The sequence below is a fragment of the Heloderma suspectum genome, chromosome 4 (genome assembly GCF_057233095.1).
Source record: "Heloderma suspectum isolate Gila_16-S chromosome 4, 16-S_ref, whole genome shotgun sequence".
In the NCBI taxonomy this organism is placed as follows: domain Eukaryota; kingdom Metazoa; phylum Chordata; class Lepidosauria; order Squamata; family Helodermatidae; genus Heloderma; species Heloderma suspectum.
The window spans coordinates 20,956,021-20,982,817 of record NC_139461.1 but is presented as its reverse complement, the minus strand read 5'-3'; the positions used below and the strand labels follow the sequence as shown (position 1 = coordinate 20,982,817).

The 26,797-nt window shown below is 40.0% G+C and overlaps 1 protein-coding gene across 6 annotated transcripts in view; it reads right to left on the bottom strand.

The window, feature by feature from the left end:
• ASAP1 (ArfGAP with SH3 domain, ankyrin repeat and PH domain 1) overlaps positions 1–26,797 on the bottom strand; it is a 253,995-nt gene that overhangs the window by 81,744 nt on the left and 145,454 nt on the right. For all 6 annotated transcript variants that reach the window (XM_084848792.1, XM_084848795.1, XM_084848794.1 and 3 more), the window contains 7 exons: positions 19,531–19,676; positions 15,158–15,232; positions 14,775–14,824; positions 12,309–12,438; positions 10,549–10,634; positions 9,204–9,279; positions 6,668–6,754 (listed from right to left, as the gene is read on the bottom strand). In XM_084848792.1, the coding sequence (XP_084704918.1) occupies positions 6,668–6,754; positions 9,204–9,279; positions 10,549–10,634; positions 12,309–12,438; positions 14,775–14,824; positions 15,158–15,232; positions 19,531–19,676 (650 nt within the window). The remainder of the gene's footprint in view (positions 1–6,667; positions 6,755–9,203; positions 9,280–10,548; positions 10,635–12,308; positions 12,439–14,774; positions 14,825–15,157; positions 15,233–19,530; positions 19,677–26,797) is intronic.

Genomic DNA, 26,797 nt, shown 5'->3' with positions numbered 1-26,797 from the left:
TTCTACTCAAAGCCGTTGCCTCTCAAGGATACTTTTCACTTTAAAGCATGCCAGTCAGGGCTTCATCACATATATTTCCACATAATTTGAAGTGTACACCTAAGGGTTTGGCTAGAAATATTTAAAGCAAGTCTTTCCTCTACAATTTTTCAACTAACTCTAACATGGCCCTTGGTCTCAGTATGTCTGTAGAAGCCCCACTCCTTTGCCCAAAAGCAATTTATTTCTTTTTATTACAGTAAATATCTCCCCTGGGTCCCAAAAATACTTGAAGATGATCATCTTTCCTCCAAGCCATCATTTCAGTTTTCAAAAGCCAAATTTTAATTATAAATTGTAGAGAGTTATAAATGTGTAGAATATACTTTAAGGAATGCTTTGTACAATTATTCACTCATCAGCTTAATCTTCAATGTTTCATAATCCTTTATTTGCAGAAGCCACGTAAGTTCAGAAGTGCAGAAGGATATTTATACTATTTTAGAAGGACATAATGCTATCACTGTACAAAATACCCCCAAAGGGGGTTGATTTTATAGCTGCATTCTAATTACATGATCTTGGAAAACAAGTGAATCTTCCTTTTAACTGCTCTCTTGAAAGACACAATCAATGCTGATTATAACACACACACACACACACACACACACAACCTTCAGAAAAAACATAATGAAACTTTGAGGTCAACCCTTTTCTCCATCCTACTAAGAAACACAGTAAACAGATGGGTAGGTATTTATTATATTCATTGTGAAGATAGCTGCCTTTTTAATGATTAATTTAAATGCTGTATTATGAAGAAATAGTGTGATTTCAGCATACTCTGAGAATTCCCTTAACCATTTAGGTAAAAGAACAATTAATATCATATGTTGCTTATACAAACTGGACACTGCTCCAGTTACCAGCATCTATGTTATAATGGCGATGATTACAATCCCATCCTTGGGATTTTGATTTTAATAAGCTCTCTGCTAAAGAAAGGAGCTTGTTAACGTGTATGCACATTTTCATGTTATTTGACCCATGATCAGGCTAGTTACACTATCCTATATAAGTAGGGTGCAACAAGTATTTTTTGGCATGTGCCAGTGTACACAAAGTTCCCCTTTTTTATTTGAACTTCCAACTTCAACCATTGCTGGTTGGCTGGTTTGCAGAGGTACTTTTAGTAGGCCTCAGAAGTCCCTACTGTGCATAATGCTATGTATCCAAATTGTTTTATCCTGCCTTTCCAATAGTCAAAACAAGTTACACTCTCATAAACATATTAAAAATAATAAAATACAATATAAATGAACAATGAGAGGGAGAAGAGGCACTAGACAAAACGTATTAGGGCATGTGAAGGAACAGAATTGCCTCTGAATTTTGTATATAGTTTACACGGACTTAATTTGTTTGCTGTGTTTACTAAAACAAAAAGGTCAAAAGTCTAGGCAGCCAAAGGATGGCAGTTACAGTAAATCTACAGAGCAAGAGAGGGAACAGGAGGTTCAGTCCAAGGTCAGGAGCCTTGCTTAGTTTTTTGGTGCAGAAAGGTATGCTCTAAAGAAAAATTAGGTTTCAGATTGCAAAGAGGTCAGCAGAGTTTAAAGCAAAGCTGAGCCCTCCTGATTAGTCAGAGATACAAGAGCACTAGCTAACTTTAATATATAAAAACTAGAGGCCAAATTTTAGAGAGGCTAGAAGAAAATCAGAGGGTGGTAGCCTGGAAAGAAGGAAGAAATAAGATCAAGAAAGAAAGCTGCTTGGAAAAGCCAAGAACCCTGACAGTAAAATACTGCTGGGAAGATCTTGAATAAAACAGGACAAGACTAATTAGGATTATCTGGATTCATTTAATCCGGGGGGGGGGGGAGCCATATAGTTTTTTTTCCCGTGTGTGTGTGTGTGTGTGTGTGTGTGTGTGTGTGTGTGCGCGCGCGCGCACGCGCGCGCATGGATTATGTCAAAAGAGCTGAAGCTTAATCCAGATAAGATGGAGGTACTGTGGGTGGGGAAATCTGCTGATTAGGATGGAGATGTACGACCAGTGCTGCATGGAATTGCGCTTGCCCTGAATGACCAGGTGAACAGATTGCGGGTTCTCTAGGACTTGGTATTACCTACGGAGGCATAGGAGACATTGGTGGTCAGGAGTGCGTTTTATCAGCCTTGGGTAATTTGCCAGTTGTACCCCTATTTGGATAAAGCAAACCCTGGTTAATTCGTGTCCTGGTTACATCCAGGCTAGGTTACTATAATATGCTCCGCATGAGGGTGCCCTTGAAGACCATTCAGAAGCTTCAGCTGGTACAGAATGCAGGTGCCTATTTGCTCATGGGGGTCAAGCGATCAGAGCACATAACACTGCTTTTGTGCCAGCCACATGTCAGGCCTAGCTCCAGTGCCACTGTGGACCCTACAGTTTTGGAATCAGAACCTGATTGAGACTTAGGGCAAAATGATTTAGAACCCAGTCTGGTCATGGGAAGCTCTGGGCATGAGAACCTGGCTCTTCCTCGTTTCCCACCTGATTCCTGGCCAAAGCAGGGTGACACTCCCTAACAGCTACAGCTGCAAGATAAAGCTTTGAATCAGACCTCTGATTTCCAACTTGAGAAATCTTCTGTGGGAACCCGAGCAGGAGGAGGACTCTGCAGGGGATTGGGGCTCAGGGCTGCCACCCAGGTTATGGCACCAACTGAAAAGGGCAGAACAGAGTTGCCCACGCAGACATAGTGCTCATTTATGGGTCTGCTCCCCCCATCGGGATAGATCGTCAGAAAGGGAACTTTAGCACCCTATATTTAAGTTGGTGTACAGGCTGATGAGCCTTTGTTGAGAACAACACCTGAAATGCTTGCTTTATTTATTTATTTAGTAGCATTTGTTTACCACTCCAGATTCCAGAGTGGTGAACAAGAGATGAAATGAACAAAAGATAAAAAGAAAACACATATTAAGGTTATGCTTTAAAAAACAGAGTGCCAATAAAACTGAGGCTGGTTAACCATGGAAGGCTTCCTGGAAAAGAGCTGTTTTCAGCAGGTGCTGAAAATAACCCAGTGTTGGCACCTGCCTGACCTCCGGAGGCAGGGAGTTCCATAGGAGGCAAGCCACCACACTGAAGGCTGTTCTCTGGGTGGACTCCAGTCAGGCTATAGGTCCATGTGGCACCACCAGGCGCATGCCCTCTGATGACCTCAGTGATTGGGTAGGTTGGTAAAGGAGAAGACACTCTCTCAGGTATTCTGGTCCTAAGTTGTTTAGGGCTTTGTACACTGGTACCAAAACCTTAAACCTGGCCTAGTAGTAAATAGGCACCCAGTGCAGTTCCCACAGAAAAGGAGTTGCATGCTGAAAAGGGGCAGCCCCTGATAACAGCTGAGCTACTGGGTTCTGCACTAACTCCAGCTTCCGGGGCAGCCTTAAGGGCAGCCCCACATAGAGCACCTGAAATGCATTCTTGCCTGGACTTATCATGAATCTTGGAATCCCTTCTGCCTTGAACTCTGTACTGTTAAGTATCTGTCTGGGAATGTATTGCTGGACTTTGGACTATAACTATAACTCTGAGTGACTTTTAGCCTTGGGACTTTCTCTTCAACAAAGCAATGTGCCAATAGCATTGTGCCTATCCTATCTGATGTATTGGGACTGTAACCGTGTAAGCTCTGCCACAAGCTCTGGAGAGCTTCATGTGTGTAACCTGATCTACTGGAATAAAGATTTTTGCTGTAATCAGTGATCTGATTGTGTGCCGTTTGGTTTTAATTTTTGTGAACCACCCAAACAGCTTCGGCTATTGGGTGGTATAGAAATGGAATGAATGAATGAATGAATGAATAAATAAATAAATATCAGAAAGCCAGGCCCAACACTGTAGTAGTTACCAGTACACTTCTGGATGCAATTCAAAGTGCTAGTCATTACTTCTAAAGCCCTAGCCATGTTGGGACTGGATTATATGAAGCCACCAACTATATGAGCCAACACAGTCCTTAAAATCAGCCATGGAGGCCCATGGACCATGGTAAGGTCCATTAGGATGGCAGGCACAAGAAACAGGGGCCTTCTCAGTGGTGGCCTTACTGTTCTGTAACCCTCCCACAGGAAGTGTGCCTGGCTCCTTCATTACCTGTTTTAAAATAGATTCTAAAGATTGGGTTGTGTACATCTGCTTTTAACCAATTAATGGGGCTAGCCCATGCTCTTAAGTTGTCATTTTAAATAATGCTGCTATTTTACTGCTGATTTTGGAATCAACTGTTTTATGTGGTTATTATTGTGAATTTCGCATTTTATTTTTAAAATCTGGGTTTTGAAATTGTGAACTATTGTGAAGAGGGCTATTTTAGCCCTGAAAGGAGGTATGAAAATACTTAATAAAGGAGCAATGGGTTTTTATTGTTTTTTAAACAGACCATCTGTTTTAACTATAATTAGAACCAAACAGAATACATTTTGAATGTTTTGAAAGATGTGTTTTAAAGAATGGGTTTGTGTAGAATGGTTTCCTTACTAAATGGAATCAATGACAAAACTTAACTTGTCCTCATGCTCTTTTTTATGTTAATATTTTCATTCATTTTCAGATCAGAACTAAACTGTAGAAGTTTATATCAGTACATTTGCCAAGAAGACAAATGTTCCCCCCAAATCATTTCTGGTGCAACAATGCACCCACCAATGCTGAAAGACCCACATTGTTCTTAAGGGCTGCAAGTTTAAACAGGCATAATCAACTAAAGTAATAGACATGATTAAAAGGTTTTTGCAAAAGTCTCTCAAAATGGATTCTAAGAAAACTTAGCAACCATGGGATAATAGTTCCCCCCTTAAAATTCCCCCCCTTTTGGGTGCCCTAAAAATAATTTACAATAATGAATGAATGAATACAAAGTCCTCTTCTGCAGCAATCACAGGTTAAAACAGGAGGTAGGGGGAAGGGTATGTATATCATCACCTTTACCAAATCAACACAACTTGTAACTAATGAAGTGGAATTCTGCCCACTTGCCATGGAATGTGGCCTGCCAACTGCTTGACGGCCCAAATTTTGTAGTGTCATATAATCAGCAAAAATAGGAGTTTTATTGAGCCATTACTGGGCTACATACTGACGTGTTTGATCTTTTAAGCTTAATTCTGGCCACCAAAAGCCAGCCCAAATAAGATTGGCTGGTAGCACTTCTGACCAATTCTCTGGATATATACCCTTGTTGTTTGGACTTGGCACAATGAGAGAATCAAGTGATCATTGTCACCTGATCTGAGATTGCAGAACAAAATGGAGAAGATGGCCTCTAATCTAAACATTTTACTCTAGCTTTTGGCTCAGTGAGACTACAAGGTGTCAGGATTGGGGCCAACATCCCTGGTTTGATTTCGGACCCTGATTCAGATTCGGAGACAGAGCTAGAAGAAGCCCAGCCAAGACAGGGAGCGGAGGAGGAAATTCCCCAAGATTATCTAGGAGTCAGAGATGAATCCTCCCAGGGGCTTAATGAACAGGAGACCCAGGTTCAGAGACCGTCATCCCTGCTCCCTGTGGGAACTCACCCTTTGGGAGGGAGCACCGAAACTGACAGACACCAGAGTTTGGCACAGAGTTAAGCAGGTGGAGTTGAGAGGAGGTAGGAGACAGTCTGCCAGATTGGCTGCCCATCAGAAGTTGGGTCAGGAGGACCCTCTCTGAAGGAGGAGCCCTGTAAAAGCCTGGGCGCACAGTGGGAAACCATCCATTTGAGTTGAGAGGCTACTGCCTTGCTTTGTTTAGCTAATTAGGCATAATACTCCAGGTGTGACAAGGTGTTATTAACTGAATAAAGGTTTTGTGGATTGCACAGTCTCCGTTACCTCACTACTCAGAGGGAAATCTTAGCAATCCCTGACACAAGGCAGCTTACAAATGTAATTTAAAAATACAATATAAAAACAATACTATACATCAAATTAATACAAAGAAACAAACTGCCAAAACCATAATCAAAGGAACAAACTGCCAAAACCATAATCACAGGAACAAACCGCCAAACCAGCAACTCCATAACCAAATAGCCTCGTTGGGCAATTGTCCAAAAACTAGGGAAACGGGAGTGAAATGAACCTCCCTCCTGATGGGCACCCACAGCCTTTCTTGCTAGTATCAAAAGCGGCTTCTCCCTGGCCATCTATTGTACTTTGCAGTGGAGGAAACCAGTGCATGTGCACTATCGCTGCTACTGGGAATCACTAGGGAACAGTCTATTGGTACGATGCGAGGGATGGTGTATTGTTCAAGCTTTTCTTCTTGTAAATATTTATGGTAAAACAAAGCCATGCTTTTTTACCCTTTCACTTTGTCTATGTTCTTGAGCTAATTTCTCCACTTTGTCTAAGTAGTTCGCTGCATGTGCACCACGACAGCTCTACGAAAGATCCTAATTTTCCTGTGTCATTCAAATACACATGTACAGATGCATGTCTACATAAATTTGTAATCAAAGAAACATGGTAACAAAACCAAATATTATGCACTGGAAAAATCCAGCGGCAAACAGACATGACAACTGTTAAAAACTATGCGCTTACTGACTGCGCACATTATGTTCTTAGATACTCATGTAACACGTTTTAGGTGTACGCTGTAATAAATGTAGAGTTCAGTCCATAGCGATCACATTTTGTTTCAGATTCTTACCTCTTTCTGGTCAAGCTGTAATGAGGACTTTATCAAGTCTCTAAGTGCAGTGAGCTGTTTCTTTTCTTCATCTTGTGTCTGCTTTATCTAGAGTAAAAACATTACTTTGGTGTTCAAAAGTCCTATTATTTTAATTAACATGAATCCACCAACAAGTTTAAGTATAGCAGAAATATATTACATTTTTTTCTATCTTAGAGAAAGTGTTCAAACTATCTGAAGACCATGACACAAGGTAGGAAACAGTCTGGCAGGTCATATATGAATACCTGCTCACTACACAGCAATTATCAGATGGGTACTGGGATTGATTTCTGACACAACCTTCTGGGATCCTTCTGAGAGAGCAGCATTTTCTTATTCCTTTTCAGCATATGTTCAAAGCAGACTGCAGTGGAAAGTTTGTTCAGTCCCACCCTGGAACAACCAGTCACTTTAAGGGTGAGTTTGTTGTTGCTATGGCTTGGTCATAAAAGGCAGGAGTTCCATAGGTTGTAAAACACCATGTACCCTCACCAGCTACTTTTAAATTCAGGGCTCCCAGGGTAGCTGGGGATGGGGTGAAGATTAGCTCAGGTACAGAGGGGATGGGGAGAGGTACTTTGTCCTCATGTTTCCTTCTTCACAGAAATACTTTATTATTTGTTTGTTTGCATTTATATATGAGTGTATTTGCTAAAAAGCCATCATGGTGGCACACAGCAATTTAAAACAATAAAACCTTAAAAATAGTAAGAAGAATGTTAAAACAGTAAAACATTAAAAAAAAAACCTACACAATTGAGAAGACTAAATTTAAAAAATGCATCTTCACACCACTTCCAAAAGCCAAGAGATTGGGGACTAATCGTAGTTCTTGAGGAAGTGTATTCTATAGTTTGAGAGCGACACATGAGAAAGCCTTGTGTGTCTGGGAAATGGGCCTCCATGGGCAACAGTGGCCTCAAAAGGGCCTCTTGTGCAGGTCATAATACCAGGGAAGGTTCATAGCAAGACAAGTGGCCTCTTAAATGTTTGTTTGTGGCTTTAAAGGTTAAAACCAGCACCCTGAATTGAGCCCTGAAAATAACTGACACCTAGTGCTTGTCTTTCAACCTGATGTACCCAAGGTATGGATAACTGTTGCCAAGACAGACTGACTCAGGAAGGGTCGCAGCTGACACATCAAGTGTAATTGTACAAATACACCCCTAGCTACCGCTGCACCTGAAGATCCAACAACAGAATAGGATCAAGGAGCATTCCCAAGCTGTGAACCCTCCCCAGAACAGGTTGAATCCTGACCCCCAAGTCCGACTTTCTACTGATCAACTATAGCTCTGTCTTGTCTGGGTTTTACCACAGGTTGTTCACCCTCATCCATCCCATTACCAGACCCAGGAAAATTTCAAGCATTTCAAAAGTTTCCTTGGTGTTAGGTGACAAAGAGCAATAAAGCTGGGTGTTATCACCATGTTGGTGGCACCTGACTCCAGAGCTCTGAATGACCTCTCTCAGAGGTCCTCCCAGAGGACCAAGACTACTGCAAAATAGCACCCCTAAGGACCAGCCCTGCCAGGCAGTCCAGAAGGATACCCAGAAGGATACCATGGCCGATGGGACTGAAAACTGCTGAGAGGTCCAGGAGAACAAAAAGGGTTGTGCTCTCCCCATTGAGTTCCTGGCATAGGCCATCCTCCAAGGCAACCAATCAGTACCATCCAGACACCGCCATCTTCTCGATCACCTTAGCCAAGAATGGTACATTTGAGACTGGACTGCAGTTAGCTCCTGGGTCAATGGAAGGTTTCTTTAGTAAAGCTGTTATTACTGGCTCATTTAAGCAAGAGGGAGCAACCTTCTCCCACAAAGAGGCATTAAACACTTTCTTTAGTCACGGAAGCAGTCCCATATTGGCCTATTTCATCAGCCAAGAAGGGCAAGGGTCAAGTACACAAGTACTCACCACTCTCAATGCCATGCCTACGCTGTCCAGGGACACGAAAGAAAATTGTTGGCACACTAAACCAAACACTCAATGAACAGTTCAACAGACATGGGGAATATTTTGAAGGCTCACCAAAGCTACATAGCTAGAGGATCCCATGGAGGAGGAAGTTAAAGGGAGAGAGAGAACAACTCATATAAGATTCTCAGTCTGTTTCCTCTAGGCATCGTATGATCCATCACAGGGACTAGGCCAGGAGGACAGAGTTTTTGGTACCTATTAACACCTAGAAGATAGGAGAATATAACATAGGGGCAGGGCACCTTTTTCAGTCTGAGGACTTCATTGCCCCAGTGCAAACCCTTCGAAGGCCATGTGCCATTCTCTTTCACACATGCATATGTACACCCCCATCCATGTTCCATTCTCACATGTACAGCCACTGTCCCATTCTCTGTCTGTGTCTGTCTGTCTGTCTCTCTCTCTCACACACACTCATTTGTGAAAGTAATTTTGTGAATTAAGATGATCAAGAGAAATCTTCTACTTTTATCCTTTAATGCACATCCTACCAAAACAGGCAATACTCCTATCTTATGAATGACTTACATTATATAAATCAGCAGCCAGTTTTTCAATATACTGTTTTAGTTTATCAGCTGTCTTCAAGCCATCTTGGAAGAAACTATAATGGAAAATTCTTGTGATTTATCAGCAGTATATGAGACTCATGTTTTAAAGTCACCAATAGTTTAGAGTTTTATAAAAGTCTTTTTTTTATCTGAAGTTGATCGCTCTTCTTTGCCCCATTCGAATATACAGAGTAAGTAAACATCTGCTTATCATTTGACAACTATAGTAATGAATTACTTCAGACACTTGAAATTTACATTTTAAACCACAGTTACCTTTCCAGCATTAAAAAAAATGTCAATCAACTTTGACTCATCGTTCACTACTTATGAGATATAGCTTCACAGAAGGAGCATAACAAACGTGTGAGCCCACTGTAAATATATTCATGCAAGAATCCTATAAAGGTTGAATCTTGTTGAATAGGCTCATACAGCGCCTAACTGTTATCACTGAAAATCAGTAATCAATTGATGAATTGAAGGGCTTGTATACTCTGGTAATGCTCTACTGTTCCCCTCACAATATTGGAAGGGGAAAGTACGTGCAGATCCAAGGCCTGGGTAAAATCATGGGGATAGCATCACCTGAAAATCACCTGAAAAGAAAATTCTTTCTTCATATCTGTTCACAACCTGTTGGATTCAGGTTGTGATGAATATTTATTTCTAAAATGTTTTTTAAAATGTGTTCGATATGAACATATTCTACAATATGGGTTTGATTGAATGGTGGCTGTTCACCAGCAGAACAAAATTTCCCTTCCCTCCTGCAGATCTCCATGATCCCCCCCCCAAAAAAAACATCTTTTCTGGAGGGTTGGGGCATGCTAAGGGGATACAGGGGGAGGAGAGCAAGGGGAAGACCCACTGCACAAGCCGAAGTCCACTTGTGCAATGTTGGTTTTAATGCTGTATTTTTACATATTCTAAATGTATTTGCATTCAAAGAGCTAAAACTATTTTTCAATGATATAATTATTTCCTATTTACTAAACACACCTTCCCTTCTTTCTGGAATATGCAAAGCTGCCAAGTTTTCTGCTGACAGGCCAAATTTCAAAACTAATTTATATGCCAGTTGAAAGGGTAATCAAATTTGACCTTCCACGTGGAAAGAGTTTTTAGTTCCTTAGTTCTTACTAACAGCTAAATAGGTCTGTTTTGACTGAATTGGAGCTGAAATAATTTTGTTTCATTTTTTGAAGTAGACAAATCTTAACAAACTTACTAGAAAAGCAGATGACACCACCTAGACAAGAAAAGGATGTTCAAATTTAAACTGATATATTGTAGCTAAATAGCCAAAGGATTATACTTACTTGCACTGTGCATGATAATACTTAATAAGATTCTGTAGAAGGTCCACACCTTTTTTTGTCTTTATTTCATTAACCTTAATGAGATACTATGAAAACAAAAAAACAAAGCTCAGTAGATAATTATACATTGGGACCTCAGCTGTGTTCAAATACAGGTTCTATTTCAGATCTATTTTAACAAATTCAGCAATTATCTTGGAGGTTGCCTTGTAGCTCACATTTAAAAGCATTCTACAAATACAGTGATTAAAATCTTGGTGTGTACAGAATAGATTAGTATGGCATGGTAAGCTTAAATTTATTTAGAAGTAATTAAAACAAACACCATGATAAACCATTCTTTCCAAATTGTTTGAAGCTGTTACTTTTCCTACCGCTAAAATCACTAACTGCTGCTATACATTCAGCAGCTTTTCTAACTATAGTGAAGGAAATAACTTAAGTGCTTTGAGACAATATTTATGAAGATATTTCCATGAAGCATAGCACTGAAGTAATCACTAAGAGCACTGAGATGTAAAGCCAAACAACAGTTTAGCGTTAGTACATGAGCAGCTGCAAATCTCAGGTTTGGATACTCCCCTCACATGCTGCAATATCTGAACTGAATTTCAGCTTCACAGCAAACTACAGTTTCCCACTGCTATGAATGCTACAAACTATTGCTCATGACTGCTCCAAACCATGGTTTGGCATTACATTTGAATATATCTAACATTCTGAATCAATTTAGCAATCATAGTAAGGGTCTCACTCAAATGATTCCCCTTTCTACAAAAAATATTAAGAACATGAGAACAGCTGTGCTGGATCAGGCCAAAGGCTTATGTAGTCCAGCATTCTGTTCACACAGTGGCCTACAGAAAACCTGCAATAGGAAATGAATGTAATATCATCCTCCTGCTTCTGTTCCCCCACAAGTGGCACAAAGAGCCATACTGCCTGATACTGCAGTTAATATTATAGCCATCATGACTAGTAGTCATTGATAGCTTTGTCACTGGTGCCACAGTCTTCCATGGAAAGATTCAGATTTGCAAATGTATTAAAGCAACCATACAACTGCTTTTTCACTTTCCCAAATTCAGCCTATAGGAGAGGGCAATCATTTTTGGTCTGGAAACCAAATTACACCTCCCTAGAACAAGCCAGAGGGCCAGATGATGTCAGGGTGGAGTCTCACCCCAAAGTCCTGCCCCTTTCATGATGTCACCCACCCCCACCACACCCACTTTGACTTTTCCCCACCATGTGGAGAGAGGCACGGAGCTCTGTGCCTCTCTCTGCATGGAGAAAGGGACTCAGCTGGGACTGTCAGGAGACAACTCCTACAAGCCCTAGCCAAGTTGGCCTGCTCTTCCTGCACCATGCATATCCCAATCAAGGAACTAGTGGTGCAAGGGAATCCCCAGCTTATCTCCAGTCTCTGATCCAATCTCTGATTGGAGATAAGGGATGAAGCTTTGGGGGGATGGAGCTTGGGGAGGGAAGGGGGTGGGGTCCACAGAGTGCGATCAATCCTCCACGGGCTGAATTAGGCCCATGGCCTAGAGGTTGCTCTCCCCTGGCTTACATGAATGACAGCCACATTTGTGAATTAGCCCTAAGGGGTCTATGAAACTCAACATGAGATGGATGGAGCTCTATAGCTCAGTTGTTATATCACATAATGGTCCAATATCCTATTTCCCTCCTTGTAACATCTGTACATTTAAGAGAAGTCTATTCCTCTTCCTATGTTCCTATGAATTGTTACTTACTTCACACATCTGGAGCTGAAATAGCCGTCTTTCTTTCTCCATTTCTTCTGCTATCTCAGCTCCAGTAATCTCTGTCCGTATCATCCCATGCTGTTTTGCATGTTCCCTTTTCTCCTTTTCAATTTTTGTACTGTAATTGCAAAAGCATAATTCAGGAAACTTGTGAAACTTTGAAAATCATATCCAATGTGGAATTAAACTAATTCCATTAACACAACAGTGACTCAAGTTCTCATAAATATTTTACAAGTTTCATCAAGGAATAACCCCCCAAGCTAAAGTCACTTCTCTCATTAAAATTATCCTGCAAGCTGCTCTGGTGATAAGCAGTGGAAGGACTTGGGAATTTAGGAAGTCCAATGTGGATGTGCCAAGAATGACTCAACCCACCTATGGCAAATTTGCAAAAAGATATGGTTTCAGTCCTTTCTATGAGTAAACTTTCAAGGAGTACTCCAGTACTGAGAATCCAGAGAGCAAAACTCTGAGTGGAATCACAAGGTGATATTATAGCAACAGTGAGAATAAATATTAGATATAAGAAGGGTGTCAATGCTTCCAGAGACATTTCACACATACCATATACTAGGAATTCACAATTACCAAAAAAGAGAATGTATTTGCAAAGTAACAAAATAAATTTTAGTGTTTATTTGTCCAAAAACTTGAGACCAGCCTTTTATTTCTTTATGTAGTTTCGTCTAGGTCTTCAGAGATGAAGTTTTGCCTAAGCTTTTAAGATCTTCATGAGAGGTTCTTCTCTTGCTCCCACCATTGGAGGCACATTTGGTGGGCACATGAGAGGCCCTTCTTGGTGGTCATTCCCAGGCTCTGTAACTCTCTGCTGAGGGAGGATAGATTTGCTCCCTCTTTGTTGTCCTTTCACTGGCAGGCAAAGATGTTTTTATTTTGGCATGTAAGCTGGTCTTTAGCAGGTTTAACTGGTTGGGTGCTGGCTATGTCTTTTATTGTTCTGTTTTTTTAATTGATTTGTTTTTATATTATGTTTTAACATTTTGTTTTAATTTGTATTTTATTAACATTAGCCAATTTGAGCATCCTTCTTGATAGAACGTGGGGATGTGAATTTAATAAATAAAGGGCAGTATCCAACTGTGTCATTCTGTTAGCACAAATGATGTTGTGCTACCAGAAACTAGGTTCTTAACAGTGCGCAAGAGAAGAATCCAACTAAAGTTACATTTGTGCAAGTGCGGTTGTGTAAGCAGTTGTGCATTATGCCTGTGCAACCCATTACACATTCCACTTGTGCAACCAGTTGTGCAATTCCTTGCACATCTAGTTGCAAAAAACTAATGGGCAACTGCTTGTGCAACAGAAGTATTCACTGGAGCTCCGCTAGCCCTATTTGATTTTGTGGGATGACACTGTTGGATACTGCCCAAATAGAGCAATCGTATGGTCCCCAGGAGAGCATCCCAGGGACCAGAGGATATGGTGGATCCCCCTCCTGAGGGTATAGATATTGCTACGACCTCAGGAGGAGGAATCCAAGATTGGAATGTTCCCTCACCCAGCCGCTGCGGAAAGCATCATGGCAGGTACTCTTCCAAGGTTGCAACAGCAACATCAGAAGAGCTTGGGGAGAGGAAAAACTGGGCAGGATGCTGAGAAAGGTGGGAGAAGAAGACACCAGGATCTGCATGTTCCTAAAGCCTCCCTGTTGCCCATATCACCCACAACCAGATAGGTCAGCTAGACAAGCTGAGAAGCTCATCTAGCTGGAAGTATAAAGTAAAGGAGGAATGGGAGGTGTTTTTGTCTCTGTCCTCCCTTCCCCCACCTTCTGCTGGCAGGACATAGGATAGACAGAGGCCTCCAAGGTCAGCTCCCTCTGTCTATTCAATGGCACAGCTTTAGGATTGCGCTCTAAATGTGTTCTTCAAATTAACATAGTTAATGCTCATCCCCAGTCATTTGTAATCACATGGTGATCACACTCCCTTTTTCTTGGATTTCCAAAGGTAGTAATATTCTGCTCATGGTGCGTTCAGGGGTTACAAGCAAACAAGCAGCTCTCTTTATATGGTTAGGAAAACCATGGGCGGGTTTTTCAACAGCTACCATACTGAACTTTGTGTGAACCCAAGCTAAGATACTTGGGTACGTGCACATGCTGCTGAACCCACTTTGGACTGCTCTGTTTCTGAATAAAAAATAGAAAAATAAACACCTTGCCTTTCTATCTTGAATTCAGAAACAGAGAAACAAAAGGTGGGTTCAGCGAACTGTACAAAGCAAAGGGTGTTTGTCTATCCATAGGAATAAATTGTGTGTGTGGCTGAAATATATTATTATTTGCCTGCTAATTAATATAATCAATATAATCATCTATTGACACTGAAGAAAATGACAGACATCTCCAGGAGAGCTCAAGACTGGAAATACAGTAGGTCATATACGCTAACATTGCACAAATGGGTACCCTGCAAAATGAATACTTACAATTTGGTCTCATAATCCTTCCAGGCTTTGTCAAAAGGCTTTTTAAGATCCTTAGGAAAGAGAAAATGCACTTAAAATTGGTTTATGACACTGCTATGTTAAAATGTATATACTTAAGATATCATTATAAGATTTTAAATAACTTTTTTAAGGAAAGGAACGCTTTCCTTTTAATAACTTTAAGTATTTCTTTCCCATGAATCTTAAGGAACATGTATCTCAAGCTTTGAAGAAGGAACATGAAATGTAAGCATGCAATTAGTTAAAGTCTACAGAATTTCATGCAGCTGTAATAGTATCATCAGAAGAACAGTGATGAGAAAGCAGCAAAAGCCAATGTAACAATGCTAACAATTCTGTAGTAATAAAATCTAAACACTTACCCCTTTGACTCCTTTCAAATCTCCTTTTAAAAGGGAATCTAATGTGAAGATGACATTGTGGCTTAAGCCTTGGAGCTAAGAATAAAAAGCAGCAATGTTCAATATTTAAAATTATGAAATTAAAGTGAGCTACAAAATCTATTCTCGTCATGTTTCTACTGAGACATTTACAGAAGAAATGTGAATTATTCCCCAAAATTACTATTTATCAAACTTCATTTCATGAGGTTTTTCATCCAGAAGTAAGAAAGCTGCACCAATCCATGACAAAGAGAAAATTTTCCAAAAAGGTACTGGAGGGAGCAATCCTATGGCCAGTAGTCAGCGGCTAGATGGCCATAGGATATCTGGTTTTCCGGGAACCGACCTCAGAGCCCGCACTCCGAGGTCAGTTCTCGGAGAACTGACCTTTTCCCACTTCTGTGCTGCTTCGCAGGCAGCACAGAAAAGCCCTGTGCTCTGCGCTCACAAGAGGAGTGAGGAGAGGCCAAAATGGGGCATTCTCGGGGGGCTTTCCTGGGTGGGGAGGGTGGAAATGCCTTTATGACACATCCAATGTGTCATACGGCAGCCTCCTCCCCCACTCAGCCCTCAAGCGGCTAGACAGCCGCAATCGGCTGTCTAGCTGAAAATGCAGGGCAGGAGGAGGGAACAATCCCTTTCATGTTTCTCCTGCCCTGCACTGAATAGGTGGTTGCCTCTGAGTTCAGAGGCAGCCACCGATCTGCGTAGGATTGCGCCCTTAGTCTGTTCAAATAAAAGTATTATTATTATTGTTGCTGTTATTCTTATTGTTATTATTTTCATTTCTATACCACCCCATAGCCAAAGCTCTCTGGGTGGTTCACAACAATTCATAAGAACTACTACAACAGGATTATACAACAATACAACATTATGATAAAAACACAGTCTAAAACTTTTTTAACAGACAAAATTTAAAAACAATTTAAACAGCTAAAAACAATACCAGTAAACGATTTTTAATAAATTGATAATTTATGCAACTTCCCCTGCTCATGTAGGAACTGAAAGCCTTAAAGAAAGTCAGCTGTTTCAAATAATAAATATTCTTAACCATGGAAAACATTGTATTTTAGTTCTTATTCTTATCAAAGATGGTGAAGGATAACCTTTGCTACTTTCTTTGTTAGCAAAAATAACAAAAATATAGCACATAACATATTTAGATACTGTAACATTATGAAATTACAACTTGACCATCTTAGTTTGACAAATGGAGAAAACAGCCCTTTGTGATTCTAAGGATGTGCGCAGCTGACGGTATCTGTGGAATTTAGTTATGCAAAGGGCTATATTTGGAACTATTATATAACTCAAAATGAGTTTTTCTTAATTCGTGTGAAATGGCTAGCCATTTTGTGCCCTTGAATAGAAATACAATAACAAATAAAGGAAAGATAGAGAGGAGCTGGATCCAGAGCATGACCATATACTTTACAAAATAACTTTGTAAACCATTATGAACTTTACAGTTCTTTTTGAAGAATATTTTCCTTTAACTTTTTGAGGGAAATCATGTTATCTTTTTTCACATGGATAAAAGCTAGAACCTACTTCCACCTGAAAGAGTTAAAGGAAAAAAGGAGGATACCCTTGGAAAAAAGGTGTAACATTTGAAATGTATTGGGCCTTTTAAAACTAAAAATAATGGTTTTTTACTATTTGCCAAAAAATAATATATTTAAAAATATTCCCATATAGGACCTTTCTTATGACCAGCAGCCACAACAGTATGTGAGGTTAAGTATGGGAATATAAGGAACCTACACACTAGATAGTTCTGTCTTCTTTTCTTTCCAGTGTTAGTCCTTTCTGCTTCAAAACAGAAAAGACCAAAAACAGAAATAGCAAACATAAATGAATAACCCATGACTGCTAGCTTAAAGCACGGTCTGTTACTGAGGTGAAAATAAAATGCCCATAGGCTGGATCCAGAGAAAAGTACCTATTAAACAGCTAGCAGAAGCTCTTAAGTCAACCCTCAAATAACCTTTTGCTTGTTTCAGAGTTATTTAAGGATTTCCTAACCCTCAAACAATCTGTCACCTGGGTTTGCAAGACAAGCCACAGCAAGCTGGGCACCCATGGGTGCCATGCAAAAGTGGCACCCATCAATGCCTGGCATGACACAAAAGCCCCCACTGGTAAATTATGTCCCAGGGCATAGTCTGAAGGCACATGAGGCAGCCACCTTACTGAAGCTAAGCAGGTTTGGGTCTGGTGAAGGCTTGGAGGGGAGACTACCTGGGAAGTACATGTAGCCACCTTGAGTTCCATGGTGGAAGAAAGGTGGGATATGAATGAATGAAAGAAAGAAAGAAAGAAAGAAAGAAAGAAAGAAAGAACCCACGGTGGGCTGTTGTGTTGTGTGAACCAGGTCAATGTATCTGGTAGAAGGCACTGATTCAGTTTAGAGATTACCAGTTGGCTAACATATTTATATTAAGATTTAATATTACTTTATTGCTTAAGAGAAGCTTAGTATTTACCATTTTTTAAAGATTAGAATATCCAATTTTTTAAAATATAAATTTTTATCTATCCTGTTTACAAATTGCCTTAGTTATGAGGGGATATGCATATTTGAGAGTTTTTTGCCCTCCCCGTTCCCCCATTTTGAAATCCTAAAGAGAGAGTGGGGACATAAGCATAGACTGGCTTGTCCCTTTCTTGTTCAACATTCCCAGAAGGAGATGAGCAACAGTGAGCATCCCTTAATGATCTGTCTGCATCCTCAACAGCATGATACTTCACTTACTCTGGTGGTGGCGGCTCTCCTCTGACTTTGCAAAGGCAAATGCTGCCAGAGTAAGCTAAGTTTTGTTAACTTAATGATAGGTATTACTGCTGACAATGGGATAATTTGTGGGTGGCAATGGCTGATGGAGCCTATGCCTTTCTTCAGGATTCAAATATAGGTGGAGGGGAACTAAAACACATTGGTCTCATTGGGACATAATAAACTACTGTTTATTGTTCCAGGAATGAGCTTAGGCAACCCACAGGCTCTCACGCTCTCTGTCCCCTTCTCTATCTCACAGTTGCAAAGAAGAGACCGGAAGTGTCTGCTCCAGATTAGACTAACCACAGTTTAGATCTAGATCTATGTGTATCTGGATCTGGTTTCTGCTGGAATTATTCTACCCATTCAAGTAAAATACAGTCTTATGGCTTTTAGTGAGTTTGAGAAATGGAAAGGCATCAGGTCAGGTGTTGAACTGACACAGTGTCCCACATGCTGTTTATTAAATGTACAAAAGCCCCATCAAGTGCTGAATAAAGGGTAGTTTGTTTCTTAAAGCAGGCCCCCACATAGTGGGCAGCTTCTGTAGGCTTCTCATATAGAGAGACTGATCAGGCACCAATCCACATGTTAACAATTGCTAGCTGTCTGACGATGATAAGGTTGGAGTCCTCGTGTCAACAGTTATGCAGCTGCCTAATTTCTTCTGTTTGCTTTCCTGTTTTATCACACTGAGGGGATGGAGAGAGTTCCCCCGGCCCCTGGTGCTGGAATTTTGGAACTTCTTAGTCACAGGGAATGGTAAATCATTACCTTCCTGTGATGCTTTAGGCACGTACTAAAATATCAGAAGAGGGTATAAAAGATTGGGCTGAGGCCTAACCAATTTGGCCTCACTCCATGGGGAAACCTGCACATCTAGTCTGGAGAACTTTGGGTCTTAGAAATTATCTCTAATATGCTGTTGATTGGGCCTCCTGGTTTATACTAGCTGTGAGGAAGTTGTCAGCTTTGTCGACTGAAGAGGTGTGTGAACTTTCTTTGTATTTTTATTCTGCATCCATGTTCTATCAATAAACTGTCATTCTTTCCACAAATGGTCTAGTTTTATCTTGGTATGCCAAAGAACCAACTTTGACTGGGCCCTGAATAGATGAGGCCTTCAGATTAATACATGGCTATACAGAAAAATTAATTTTACATCCCAAATTTTAGGGTGTATACTAATATAACCACTAATAGTATATATTAACATGGTTTTAATCATTCACAAGGCTGCCTAAATTCTGTACCTACATGAAATTAGAACACATGAAATGTGACATTTTCCCCTTCCTTGTGTACAGCTGACACCTGAAGTACAATACTGGCTTCCAAAAAATCTGACTTCTTTTATTCTAGGAGGAGCCATTTGTTACATAAATCTGTAGATCACTATTTGTATAATAAATCACTATGTTTTAACAGTACTGATTTAAAATGTAAATATTCTGAAGAAACAGAACTTTAAAACTCTTTAAAACAAGTTTTTGTGAACCGCCCAGAGAGCTTCGGCTATTGGGCGGTATAGAAATTAAATAAATAAATAAATAATAAAACTCCTTACCAGATTTTTCAGCAGCGTTGACAATTCCTTAGTCAGCGTGGAAAATTTTACAAAAGCAGTGCCAAGATCTGGATTATCTCTACTTAAGAAATTACTTCCAAATTTATCTAGTACTTGCGCATAGTTTTCTTCATTTTGGACATGTTCTGAGAGGGAAAAGTATACAATTAATGTTTGTTGAGAAGTAATGTGAAATAATATTAATACTAACAAACTACAAGTGTTTTTACAGAAGAGCAATTTTAGATCCGTTCTGCTTGTTTCAGAGAATAATATTAAAGATAGGATTATCACACTTTCAGTGGGAGTTATTTTCCTGGCAGCCCTTTGGTCTTGAAATGAAGGCTGGAATTCACTGAGTTAATTTCAGCACAAGAATTTGAAGAATGACTTACAAAGAAGAATTTAGTCCAAAAGCCACATCACCACCACAAGAATCTCTTGTAACAATGTAGCGGTTTAATGTGAACAGACTAAATGTCACTGCCTATTTATAAAGCCAAAATGTACAAAGAAGTCTGGAACCACCATGTTTTGATGCCACCATTAAAAAAAAGTAAATATCCTCCTTTGGCTGAATGGCTTTATAGAATGCAGCAAAAGCTTGCTGTTTGTGGGTAGTGATATATGGTAAACAGTAAAAGTGGTGAACTCCTTAACTTTGCCTTGAATAACTGAGGGCATGACCTTAAGTCTACAAAACACAAATATAAAAACAGCAATTAAATCCATCTTTTGACCAGCTGAATAAGGACAAAACTGTATTTTGTGATGATAAGCAAGCACTTCTTTAATGCACTTAATATACAGTGCTAAAAATCCACTGTAGTAGTAGCAATCACATACCAAAGAAAAGATATTGGGATGGATTAGGGGTGGGCAACTTCAGGGGGTGTTGGGGCCACTTACTACCCCCACCCTGAAACAACCCCCCCCCATGGACTGCACTCCTGGGTAATTGTCCACTATGGCAGTTCTACTAGAATATTTATTATTTAGTATAAATATTTATTTAGTATAAATATTTCTGCCCCACCCTACCATTTAAAAATAACCCAAGTAGTTGAATAGAATAGGAAGTCTAACATTCCAGAAACAATGATAAGAAGTATAAAGAGGAAATAAAATCAATTGCTACAGTTAATACATGAGTATTAGACTTACTAAGCATATGGCTATTTCACACCAAGGAAAGTTTCTATCATGCTGCTCTCTAGATCCCTGCGGGGTTCAGTGCACCGAATAATGAGATGGACATTCGAGATCCAGTGACAAATGACTGGTAATCCATAGCATTTACTGAATTTTTTCGCTACACTGCTATCTCACTTTTTCATAAAATGGCTTTGAGGAGAAATGCAATGCACTTCATTCACCAAACAATGTTGTACAGCTGATGTTATTGGTTCTTTACATTTTCAGAACATTTTATAAATATTTAAGTGTTTATAGCACTTAAGTTCCTCCAATATAATTTCTGCTTACAACCTTGGGTGGTCAAGGGCCTATCAGTTTGAAAGCAAAACAAGGCCACCCCAAAATACTCTCTAGTATTCTTTCTAGTATACTCTCTAGGTATACAGAAGTATATAAGATTGTACATTAAAATGAAAAAGACAAAAACTCAAATGGTAATGTGAGCTTATTAACCATCCAGTATAAACAATTACATCAGTAAGCCCGTTAGTTTCTAAGGTGCTTGTGAAGAATTAGGACCTCCTTTGACCAAAGGACTGATCTTGTGTCCTGTCTTACTGACTCAAACTAGTAGCCCCACTACCATCACTTTCTCTTATGAAAAATCTTTTAGAGCACAGAATGCTGCAGGAATGACAACAGACAACAGATAAGGCTCCTGGGAAGCAAGGCCCCTGGGCATGCATGATCAACAGTGTTAAAAAAGAAAAGAAAAAAGGTCTTACAATTAAGAGGCTTGAGGACTGGGGAATAAGGACAAATAACATTAACTGTACTGAGGCAACACACAAGTCACAAATATGCACTGAACAGCAAATCTTTCAAAACACACTTGAAAAACTAATCCCGAAGATTTCAAACTTGTCTTGAGTACCTTTATATAAGAAAACAAAGAAGGGGGTGTCATGTCATGACTTTCATGTTTGTAGGTCCATCACAAATGGTTTTTTTGAAGGGGCTACAACAAAGCAGGGTAACAAGAGCCTATAGCATGGTTTCAGGCTGGGCTGATTTATATCACTTATTTAAATCAAGTTTTCCATTTATACATCTCCATATATTTGATGCTAATCTACTATTTGGTACTAATTTAGTACTAAACCATGTTAGTTTTCAACTAAATAGAATAATAGACCATTAAATAGACTATTATTTACACTGTTTCATTCTTATAACCAGGGTTTGCATCTCTTTATTGCACTGTACATTAGGGTTGTGCCAAATGGACAAGAACCATTCTTAGCTGTTTCACCCACCTCAAAATCAGCTGTTTCATCTGGCTATATTTCAAGGATGAGGTAAAATTATTTTGGGGAAAGATAAACTGCTCTGTTCAGCCACCATTTTGTTTTTCCCACAAACCCCCATTCTAAAGCACTTTGGGGAAATTCAAAACGGCTGCCATTTTTTAAAAATTGCTGCCTCTTTTGCCATTCACTGCCATTATAGTGGGCAGCAGTTGACCATTCCTCTAGCAGCTCATTTATTCATGAGGCACAGTGTTAAATACTCCCCCAAAGAAAGGGATTAATTAGGCAGAATTGTTAAAAATATGAATTCACAGTGTGCCATTCCACACAACCCTATTTTTAAACCTGAACTACTCAGAAAAACACTTATCATCTTTGGATGTCTCTCTTAAAAAAAAAAAGTCTTGCTAATAACCTCAAAGCAGACCAAATGATTAAAAATTGCTCCATGCCATGGTTGCGGGGAGGGGTTATGGGGGGAAGGATCCAACATTAACTCTGCAGCCATATGCATGTCTAATCAGAAGTAACAAGGCCCACTGAGTTCAATGGAAATTATTACCAAGTAAAAGTGCTGAAGAATCAGCTGAATTTCCCCGAGAAACCAAACTGCATGAGGGGCCATTCCACAAAACTGTTTCTCCTTGAATTACTGGGTCAATGTCACAAATCTTGAGTCTGATCACTATTTCTCCCCAACTCTAATGTATACATTTTTTTAGGGCTGTGCAGGGACCACCCTGACCCGACTCGGCTCCAAACCCGAAGCAGGATTTGGATGGCGAACCCCGCTTTGGGGGGTCCCGATGCCCCCGCACAACCCCCCAGCTCCTTACCTGGGTTGCCTCCTCCTCCGGCACAGCTGTTGCCTTCTCTGTCACCGCTGCCTTCTCCACCGCCGCCACGTTCTCCTCACTGCCGCTGCTACGTTCTCTGCCGCCGCCCGCTGCTGCTGACTTCTCCACTGTTGCCACCACCTTGTCCACCAGACCTGGATGCGCAGCAACTCATCTTCTTGCAGGGAGTCGCCATTTTTAAAATGGCAACTTCCTGAAAGTTCCAGGAAGTTGCCATTTTTAAAATGGTGACTCCCTGCAAGAAGAGTCGCAGCTCATCCAGGCCTCAGGAGCTGGCAGCGAAGGCGGTGGCGGTAAAGGCGGTGGCAGAGGCAGCAGCGTAAAAGGCAGCGGTGTGGCGGTGGGCAGTGGCAGCGAAGGCAGCAGAGAAGGCGGCTGAGGAAAAGACAGCAGTGGAGAAGGCAGCTCAGGCAAGGACCTGGAGGCGTCGGGGAGGCTGGGCCAAGAGGGCTGAAGCTCCGAAGTGCACCGAGTGCTTCGGAGAGCCCCTGACCTGCTCCAGGTCACTTTGTGCCCCCTCCGCTTCACCTTGGAAGGAGCACAAAGTGAACCAAAGCAGCCCGCTTTGACTCAGGGTTCAGGCCTCAGGCCGAAGTGGTGCACAGTCCTACATTTTTTACCTACAGAGGGAATGTCTTTAAAAATATTCCCACATAGGATCTTCAATACGACCAGCATCCATGCCAATCTGTGAAGTTAAAATATGGGAATATAGGAACCTGAGTGCTGGACAATTCTGTATTTTCTTCTTTCCAGTGTTGCCCCTTTCTGCTTCAATCTGCCTTGGCCCAGACCCTCCCTCACAAAAAAGAGGAGGGAAATGAAATGCCCATGATTGGTAAAGGGAAAGTCTGATTGTTACTGGTCTGACATGAGATGAAAATGAAATGTCTATATGTGTTATGTACAGTGTAAATATTAACATCTGAAAAATGATTAAATTGGTTCTTTGTTTACACAGAAAAGCCTCCTTTAATCCAATGGCCCAGTTCGTATGTCGTGAGCAAGCGAGCGCCTGATCAGCAGCTAAACAACCCGGGGATGCTCCGTCGCTGGGTTTTGCATTGTGTGCAAACCAGGAACTCTCATTTGTCAGTGGAGACACAACCCAGACTTAAATCCCAGGTTCTAATTCTCGGTTGTTTCACTCCAACAACTCAGAGTCCCTGGTTTGCACACAATGCTAAACAATCCAGGGACACAGAATCCCTGGTTGTTTAGCAGCATGCATCAGCACACTCGCTCATGAACAACCCAGTGTTTAAACAACAACACTGGATTATCATGACATACAAACCAAGTTAATGTGTCTGGCTGAGTCACTGATTCAGTTTAGGTATTACCTGTAAGACTAATATGGCTATATCCAGATCATTTAATTTTAATTTAGGGTACAATCCTATGCATGTTTAAATAGAAAAAAGTCCTACAATCCTCAGCAGGCCCCAGTCAGTGAAAACGCAGGGTGGCTGGAGCATGGAGGAGAGGATCACCTTCATGCTCTGGCCACCATGTATTGGATACACTCAGCAGCTCCCAACTTTGGAGGCTCCCAACTATTTCTATAAGACTATGCCCTAAGTTTTTGATAAATCAAAGCTTTCACTTTCATTTAAAGTCTGACTAGTTTTGTAGACCATTAACTTTAAAATATAAATAAGGGTTAAATAGCCAATTTATAAGTGAAATAATAATAAAAAATTAAAACCTAAACACCAATGCACAGCAGATTCCAGCTCATACAGTATGTACTATTAGAAATTCTGTTAAAACTCAAATTCACCATACGTCTGGGTCAGAAATATCACACTGTCAAAAAAAAAAAAGTTGACAAACTAGGGTTATAATTCTATACATCTTTACTTGAAATCAACTGGATGTCCAAGTAAAGATACACAGGATTGCACTGCAAGTATTTTAACCGTTAGAAATGTTAATGCAAACAGCAGAACTAGGACAAACTGATAGCAGATTAGGAGACATAACATTGTACTTACTTTGCATCTCCTATTCTTTGGAACTGACATGGCAATTAGCATCTAGTGAACTTGCAGCAGCATTACAGTTATATACTATCAAGACTCAGATAATTGCTCCATCTAGGCCAGTACAGTCTACTCCAACTGGCAGTGGCTCTCCAAGGTCTCAAACAGAAGTCTTCCCCCCTCCTGCTACCGGAGATATTCTGCATACAAAGCATGTACTCTACCACTGAACTATGGTCACTTCCTAGTTGAGTAAAGTGAAGGAATGAAAGAAAGTAAAAGCAGTACTGAACCAAGTCAATTAGAAGACACCTACATCAACCTCTTCAGCCTCAGACCTTTTCCTCCTTTATATTTCCTTGCATCAAACTCTTATTTTGTTTGGCAAAATTCCTTGCACACTCTGCACTGAATAGGAATGGGAAATAATAAATCTGTCGCTTTTCTCTCTATGATATGACAGCTGAACTTGCTAAGTTCTAGTACAACTAGTCCATTATTTATGTCAGACTGAGTGCCTGTATCAGATTTCTCCATCTTGTTCACAACGAGAACATAAAAAAAAAAAATATGGAGGATAGATTAAATGAAAGTTAATACGATGAATGTAAACATCTCTGCAGAGCAACCAGTATGTTTAATGTCACATTTACGTTGGCTTAACATAATTTTTACTAAAACAGACACAATTTCTGATCTAGCAAATTGTATATATTCTCCAGTAAGTTTCATTAGATATCGACGTAACAGCAAGCTCTCTTCATGGGCGCTGACACAGCTACTGGATGGATCAGATGGACAAGCACTGTCTCCTTCCTCACTCTCTCAACAATTCCATTTCCATGATTTATTGTGGGTCTTCACTTGTTCCAAATATTAGCTCTCCTAGTTTAAATCAGCATGGCCAATTATATACACAAACTGTAGAAAAAATTAACTATTCCTGGGAAGTAGTCAACTCTGTCACTTTAAAGAGTTTTTGATAGACACAGAACCATGCACCAACAATCAATCTATCTATCTATCTATCTACCACTCCTCATCAGAAGATTTCGGAGCGGTGAACAACATGATAAAAGAATAAAACAATGGTTAAAAGGGTTAAAACATTTTTTAAAACATTTTATGGTGCAATTATACCATATACCTATGGTATAATTGCACATTTCTAATCTATTATTTTTTAGCAATGACCCTTTACATTCTTTGAAGAACGAAAATTAACTGATATGGAATTGTTTCAAATGATTCAAAAACAGATATTGGAGGTGGTACATTTTACTGTTACTATATTGCAACATCCTTGATGTTATTGGAAAAGGCTTGCTTAAAAACTCTCTACTGCTTCAAATAGAAGCAGTATTTCTTGAGCTCCCGATACACAAACTCAACCTGGTAATTAAATTCAGAACCATGGTAGGAGGAAAATAGCAAAAGAGACCCTTAAAATGTCATGAAGATTTTTTTTAAAATTAGGAATATAAATAAAAGCACATGAATGAGTTAGAAACCAATTATGCTAAGCTGTTTAAAAGAACCTCTTTAATTTAAGTACTTCATTTATAGTATTTTCTTTGGACAAGTTCATATCTTATGAAAAATGTTCTAGGAATGTACTATATTTCCCCAACACACTGCACACCCTATTCTTCCCAATTCCTACATTACAAGGTGATCTATCTGAATAAGAAAGCCATTGAAATTATTCATGGAATGCAACATCTTTCTTAACATAAATACAAACACATATAAACTCTAGGCATTTTAGTATAGGAAAAAGAAAATAGGGCAGAGTAAAGAGGAAATGACAGGAGTTTAAAATCATGAGTGCATAAAGTTGTTCACTATCTCAAAATGCAAAACTCATGGTCATCCAAATGACAAACAGCAAAAACAATACAGCCAAAGGGAAACACTTGTTCACAGCATACATCAATCTGTAAACTCACTGGCACAGGATGACATGGCAGCACTAAGA